A 7,857-nucleotide genomic window follows, 5' to 3' on the forward strand; every position below is an offset into this window, starting at 1 on the left:
GTCAAACTCATTCATTCTCAGGGCAGGGTGAGGGGAGGCTCCCGGGGAGCTGGGGAGGGAGGTGCCCCAGGTGAGGCTGGGCTCACCTCTTTGCACAGAGTTTATTCTTTTAAACAACACTTACTGCCCTAGGCTGCTGCTGTATCTTTGTCTCTCTCTTTTAAACTATTTCCCTTTTGTTCTCTTCTTAGGATGTTTTCATTGGATTTGGAGGAAATGTGATCAGGCAACAAGTAAAGGACAACTCGGAATGGTACATCACTGATTTTGTAGAGCTTTTGGGAGAACTGGAAGAATAAGATCAGTTTTTATACAGTTCATAACAACTTCAGGTTAATTTTTAAAAGTTATACAGTTTGATACTGTTTGCTTCCAATTGCATATTAGGACTTAATATATAAATTTAGTACTGATTATCTGTACTTCCAAGTAAACTATAGTTAGGGCTCGTAGAACATTGTGGTTCTTTTTTTTTTTTTTAACTGTAGCTCCGGTATTATTATGACCATTTAATTACCTGGAGAGTTTTATAATTTGAATTCTTTATGTATTTTCCTAGCTATATTTTATTTGAAGGCTTTTGAAGGTGGATAGTAAATTAAACACCTTCATTATTGGAAATATGGATTAGGCAGCTTTAAGTGAAATTGGTTTTCCCTTTATATATAAATAAAAGTTTATCCACGTATCAGAACAGATTTGTAGAATTTTTTTTTTTTTTTCCTTTGGAGCCACACCACGCAGCTTGTGGGATCTTAGTTCCCCGACCAGGGATTGAACTCAGGTACTCAGCAGTGAAAGCACTGAGTTCTAACCCACTGGACCGCCAGAAAATTCCCGATTTGTAGAATTTTAAATTCTGCCTATCATGTATTTCAGTATCCAGTAATTCAAGTATTTAAGTGTTTGAGTAGAAACGACCTCCGGGCAAGGAACCAAGGAGTCGAGACCCTCCTGAGCACAGGGCAGAGCGCTTGTCACAGTGAATCCACCACTCAGCCCCCGCCACTGAGGGAAACGCTGGGCCAGAGGGATGGAAGTGCTTTTACTACCTCTTGGTATTTGTCATATAGGGAACGTTGCAGAGATTTTTTTAGAAAGATAACCATGGCGCCTGAAACAAAAGTACGGACCTTAAAAAATGGATATTTGATAATCACATGAACTAGGAGAACTGAAAACAAGTTTTACTCATCCCAAATGAAGATCAGTGTTTGCCCTTAAATGGATTAAAAATAACTCCTCAGAACATATATGAACAGTTTCTTTCTTACAGAGGGCTTGGGAGGACCTGAAAGCCCAGGTTCATGTTTATTCTGAGTAGCGCCTTGAAAGGGACATTTCAGAACATGCTTTGAAAGTAGGAGACTATATCCTCTCCCTGGTGGGAAGCCGGGGGGAAGACAGAGACACAGGTTTAGGGAGAGGCAGGCCATGAGTGGATACTATTGGATAATTAAGTAGAAAAGGCCGGAAGGGTTTAACATTGGGAGTTATTTGAAAAATTTATAATTTAACCAAATAATCAAATTTGGCCAAATTGTCAGATAATTATTTAGCCAAATAATCAAATCAGATGAATCAAGCTTCCTTCCAGATCAAAGTTTCTGTAGGAGAGCCGTGAAATGAGTTTGGCAACCTTTAACCGAGGCCCCAGACAGCAAGGCAGTTGTTTCATAACTGTGAGTGCTCGCTGGCAGCTCTCTTGGAAGCTGTTTTGCGGTGTTGGCACTCTCAGAGGTGCAAGGGGGCAGGGCCAGGCATGCCAGGCCTGTGAAGGGTGCTTCAGACTGTTTCAGCCTCTGCTACCACCCTGTGTGCATAAGCTGGAGCAAGCCGGGTGGGCAGGTTAACTTCTATGAGCTTGTCTCCTGTCTGTTAAAAATAGGGCAGTGATATCTGACCTCAGGGCTATGAGAATCACATGAGGAACATGTGAAAACACCTTGGAAAATGTGAAAATAGGCAGTGTGACTTGTGGTCAGATCACTCCCCAAGTTTTCTGAACCTGATCATAAAGATTCTGAGGGTCGTAGAGGCAAAAGCCACCATGCTATGCCGTCCGTTCTAACTGCCGGGCCTTCAGAGCCTGCCCTCCACTGGGCAGCAGCCTGAACAGGGCGGGTGCGTGCTGAATTTGGCTCAGAGGAGTCTGATCTGCTGAGGAATCATGATACCCACAGAGAACCTTTTATACCGATTATACAGCCCCTCCTCTGGCCCCCAGGCTGCCCAGCTTCACAAGCTGCACAGAAGCAGCAGGCACAGTCTCTTCTTTGTTGTGGCAGCGGGGCGAGCTTGAAATGTCCCAAGAACTGTGCTAACCTCTTGCATGCTTTTCTAATTCTGGGCTCACTGGAAACAGCGACCGAAAGGCTCTCCCAGGAGTTATGTATATGGTGACACCAGGACAGGATTCAGAAACCAGTGGCAGTGTTATGTGGCTTCCTATCCTTGTGACACCCACCATTTTTCATTCTGATTATGAGCATTGGGTTATGTAAAAAGAAAAAAATTGAGAATTGGGTTCTCGCTCTCTCTTCCAGTGGAGACAAGTGTTTCTCCATGACATCTAGGGAGGCCCACCTGGCTGCCATTCCCAAGAGCAGGGGACAGCATTCTAGACCTGGGGCAGGAGTGTAGCAAGAGATTCCAGAGATTGAAGTAGTCGGCCTCAGTAAGTGATGGCACGGCATGGTGGCTTTTGCCTCTACAACCCTCAGAATCTTTATGATCAGGTTCAGAAAACTTGGGGAGTGATCTGACCATAAGTCACACTGCTTATTTTCACATTTTCCAAGGTGTTTTCACATGGTCCTCATGTGATTCTCATAGCCCTGAGGTCAGATATCACTGCCGTATTTTTAACAGACAGGAAGCAAGCTCAGAGAAGTTAATGACTGCTACAAGGTCACATTCAGAGCTGGAACCCAGGCCAGTGATTTCCACAGCATTCCTGATCTTATGCATTACTAGAGTGTTAACAATTTACTGGGGCTGAGAGAATCCACCCTGAACTGTGATCACAAGTGTTAACATATATTAATACAGTAGATAAAATTTTACTTCCTACGATGGAAGACCTGTTTTGCAAAAAATACAAGTGGTTTCATTTTTTTTAAAATTTATTTATCTATTTATTTTCGGCTGCATTGGGTCTTGGTTGCTGTGCATGGGCTTTCTCTAGTTGCGGTGAGCGGGGGCTACTCTTTGTTGCGGTGCATGGGCTTCTCATTGTGGTGGCTTCTCTTGTTGCGGAGCACAGGCTCTAGGCATGCAGGCTTCAGTAGTTGTGGCACGTGGGCTCAGTAGTTGTGGCTCGCGGTCTCTAGAGCACAGGCTCAGTAGTTGTGGCGCACGGGCTTAGTTGCTCCATGGCACGTGGGATCTTCCCTGACGAAGGCTCGAACCTGTGTTCTCTGCACTGGCAGGCAGATTCTCAACCACTGCACCACCAGGGAAGCCCCAGTGGTCTCATTTTTAACGGTTAACTGAACTCTGGAAAAAGTACTAGTTTTAGTACTAGTTAACAGAGGACTCTTCAGTACTTTGCTTATCACAGTTTCCAACTCTGAGCATATTTCTGTATATGTTTATTATCTTCCTTTTAAATTGTTTTTATGGAGCTTATCTAGGCAGAATGTATTTCTAAGAATTTCTAGAATATGAAAATAGTAGGAATAAAGGCACGGCAGTATCTGAGAGTCCCATGTATCTTCCAATTAGAACTGACAGTCTCTATAAATATTTTTTTTTTTTTCTTTTTTGCCAAACAGCATCTGGGATCTTAGTTTCCCCGACCAGGTATCGAACCCACGCCCCCTGCAGTGGAAGCTTGGAGTCTTAACCACTGGACCACCAGGGAATTCCCAGAACTGACAGTCTCTGTACTTTCCTTTTCCCTTCCTTCCCTTTCTCCCTCTCTTCCTTCTGTCGACTCATCAAGCATATTACTGAACATCTACTATGTCTCAGCCAGAAACTGAGAGTATAAATTTAGTAAGAAATTTAAAAGTTTAATGTAGAACTGAAGAAAAGGATATTTCACAGGCAGCTGTGAGAATAAGGGAAAAGAAGCAGATTCTGTCAAGTGCTAGTTGGGAGGAGAGCAAACCGTGGTTCCAAGAGGGCTTTTAAAAAGTAGTAGGGATCGGTTTCCCTGGTGGCGCAGTGGTTGAGAATCAGCCTGCCAATGCAGGGGACACAGGTTCCAGCCCTGGTCCGGGAAGATCCCACATGCCGTGGAGCATCTAAGTCCGTGCGCCACAACTAGTGAGCCTGCGCTCTAGAACCTGCGAGCCACAACTACTGAAGCCTGTGCACCTAGAGCCTGTGCTCCACAACAAGAGAAGCCACCGCAATGAGAAGCCCGCTTACCACAACTAGAGAAAGCCCGTGCACAGCAACAAAGACCCAACACAGCCAAATATAAAGTAAATAAATTTTTTTAAAAAGTAGTAGGGATGATATCACATGAACTATAATTAAAAATTAGTTGGCTTATATAAGTAATAATCACCAGACTTATACCCAATGAATGGAAAGTTGAGTTTGGAAGTTTTGAATATTGCCAGGGAAAATTAATAGTTGGACAAATTAATATAATTTGTTCTATTCTGGGGGTTTAATAAAAGAATTTGACAAATTGGGCAGGAATTGCTAAAATAAAGTGTTAATTTGATAAGTTAGCTTATTAATAGAATGTTCCTGTCAAAAGTCACCAAGTGACCACTGTGTTGCTAAATTAATGATCCGTTGTCAGCCTTCATCCAACCCAGCCTCGCAGTAGCATTTGACGCAAGTGATCTCATCCTTGATGGACTTTCTTCACTTGGCTTTCATGATATCCCACTTCCTTGAGTTTCTTCCTGTTTCCCTGGTGGTGTCTCACTCTCCCTTCCTGGTTCATCCTCACCTTGGTCCTCTTCTCTGTCTACATTCACTTCCCACTGACTTTATTTTTATTTTTTAAAAATTTGTTTGTTTTTATTTTTGGCTGCTTTGGGTCTTTGTTGCTGCACGCGGGCTTTTCTCTAGTTGCAGCGAGCGGGGGCTACTCTTCGTTGCGGTGCGCGGGCTTCCCATTGCAGTGGCTTCTCTTGTTGCAGAGCACAGGCTCTAGGCGTGTGGGCTTCAGTGGTTGTGGCTCGCAGGCTCCAGAGCGCAGGTTCAGTAGTTGTGGCACACGGGCTTAGTTGCTGCGCGGCATGTGGGATCCTCCCGGACCAGAGCATGAACCTGTGTCTCCTGCATTGGCAGGTGGACTCCCAACCACTGTGCCACTAGGGAGGCCCAGCTCCTTCAATTTTAAATCTCAGCTTTTCAGCAAGGCCAACTCTAATCAAATGTATATAATATTACATACTGCCCCTCCCAACCCCCGCCTCAGATTCCTGATCTCCATTACCCATTCTACCTTCTTCCACTACAGCATTTATCAACTTCTACCATACCATGTAACTTACAGGGTTTTTTATTTTAATTGCCAGTCTCCTCTCACTGGACTGTAAGCTTCTCAAGGGTAGGGGTCATGTTTTGTTCATATTATTCCAAGTGCCTGGTGCTTGGCACATAACAGAAGCTCAACGTTTGTTGAGTTGAATGAAGACTAAAGCCCAGTGTGGGGCTTTTTTGCTGCCTTGTGAAACCCAATGACTTAATTAGGACAGAAATTCCTCAGGACTCTAGAGGAGGGTGTATTTTGAAAGAACTATTTTATTTTTTCACTATATGAGCTGATTTTATATTTTATTTTTTAAAATTTATTTATTTTATGTATTTATTTTTGGCTGCATTGGGTCTTTGTTGCTGCGTGCAGGCTTTCTCTAGTTGTGGCGAGTGAGGGCTACTCTTCATTGCAGTGCACGGGCTTCTTATCCCGATGGCTTCTGTTGCAGAGCACAGGCTCTAGGCACGCGGGCTTCAGTAGTTGTGGCGCAGTGGGCTCAATAGTTGTGGTAAGCGGACTCTAGAGCGCAGCCTCAGTAGTTGTGGCGCACAGACTTAGCTGCTCCGAGGCATGTGGGATCCTCCCAGACCAGGGATCGAACCCGTGTCCCCCTCACTGCCAGGCAGATTCTCACCCGCTGCACCACCAGGGAAGTCCCGAACTCCGTTTTAGAGTTGGTTTATTGCTCTACGCTTTTCTTTTTTTAAAAAAATATTTAATTTATTTATTTTTATTATTTTTGGCTGCGTCGGGTCTTAGTTGTGGCACGCGGGCTCTCTAGTTGAGGCACGTGACCTTAGTTGCCCTGCAGCATGTGGGATCTTAGTTCCCTGACCAGGGATCGAACCCCTGTCCCCTGCATCGGAAGGTGGATTCTCTACCACTGGACCACCAGGGAAGTCCCCTCTATGCTTTTCTGAACAGAAAGCAAGCCAGAAAGAGAGGAATGAACTATTTCTATAAGAAAATATCATCATTTCATATTCTGTTTGGCACCTGGACACTCTGGTCCTCACCAGATATTGAATGGCCCATGGACAGGGAGTCAGGTGGATGAGGCAGTTTGGGGAAGCTCTTGAGCCCAGTGTGATGGTTAATTTTATGTGTCAACTTGACTGGCCTAAGGGATGCTCAGATGGTAAAACCTTATTTCTGGGTGTGTCTGTGAGGGTTTTCCTGGAAGAGATTAGCATGTGATTCAATAGACTGGGTAAAGTGCATTACCCTCCCCAATGTGGGTGGACATCACCCCATCTGTCAGGGACATGAATGGAACAAAAAGGTGAAGGAAGGGCAAATTCACTCTCTTTTTGAGGTAGGATGCCCACCTTTTGCTCTGATACTGGAGCTTCTGGTTCTTGGGCCTTTGACCTTGGGCTGGGAGTTAACACCATCAGTTCCCCCTGATTCTCAGGCCTTTGGACTTGGACAGAATCTTACCATTGGGTTTCTTGGTTCTCCAGCTGGCAGACAACAGACTATGGGACTTCTTGGCTTCCAGAATGGCATGAGCCAATTCCTATAATAAATCTCCTCTTAAATATATCTTTTAAAAAAATTTATTGAAGTGTAGTTGATTTACAATGTGTGTTAATTTCTTCTGTACAGCAGAGTGACTCAGTTATACATATATATTTTTTTTTCATATTCTTTTCATTATGTTTTGTCACAGGATGTTGAATATAGTTCCCTGTGCTACACAATAGGTCCTGGTTGTTTATCCATCCTATATATAATAGTTTGCCTCTGCTAATCCCAAACTCCCAGTCCTTCCTTCATCACACCCCCAAATATATCTATATCTAGATATCCTATTGGTTCTGTTTCTCTGGACCCGAATACACCAGTGTATGATAGAAGATTCCTGACCTCTGCAGGGCTTGTTTCATTTACAAGTCCACGCAATTTTGTAAGTGAAAATTCCCTGTCCCCAGCAATTTTTTTTCAGTTCTGAATAACTAGATTACCTTTACTAGTAATAGTAATTCTACCATTTTTCTTTAAGTAGTTTAGAAAGCAGTTTCATATAGTTTTCATTCACATGCTGCAAACATGCTCAGAGCATCTAATCAGTAGAGTAGCTGGTGCTAAACTGCAGGTTTTCTGTGCCAGAGCTTGCTATACCCTCTCTCTCCCACTGCTTCCTGTGCCACCATGAAGAGCCAGTTACAGAAATTCAGAGCCGAAGGGACCTTAAAGGCTATTGGATTCAACCTCCCCATTTTATAGGTTAAGGAACTCAACACCCGGGAGGATAAGTACCCCCTCAAGGAGCACAGCCTGTTCTTCCACTGGCAGCCCCAGCCCCCAAACATCAGGCCATCATGCGCTGGTACCCAAACACCCAATCCTCATAACACCTACCAAGTGGCCATAAGGAGCGGCCGATGGGCCTATTTAATATTTTA

The 7,857-nt window shown here is 44.0% G+C and overlaps 1 protein-coding gene across 1 annotated transcript in view; it reads left to right on the forward strand.

Annotated features, from left to right (window-relative positions):
* The window catches only part of PSPH (phosphoserine phosphatase), a 41,918-nt gene extending 41,224 nt beyond the window's left edge, over positions 1–694 (forward strand). The window contains exon 7 of the mRNA XM_024744653.1: positions 192–694. Within this exon, the coding sequence (XP_024600421.1) occupies positions 192–299 (108 nt within the window). The 3' untranslated portion in view covers positions 300–694. The remainder of the gene's footprint in view (positions 1–191) is intronic.
* The last annotated feature ends 7,163 nt before the right edge of the window (positions 695–7,857 follow it).

The sequence above is a fragment of the Neophocaena asiaeorientalis genome, unplaced genomic scaffold (assembly GCF_003031525.2).
Source record: "Neophocaena asiaeorientalis asiaeorientalis breed wild unplaced genomic scaffold, Neophocaena_asiaeorientalis_V1.1 scaffold91, whole genome shotgun sequence".
In the NCBI taxonomy this organism is placed as follows: domain Eukaryota; kingdom Metazoa; phylum Chordata; class Mammalia; order Artiodactyla; family Phocoenidae; genus Neophocaena; species Neophocaena asiaeorientalis.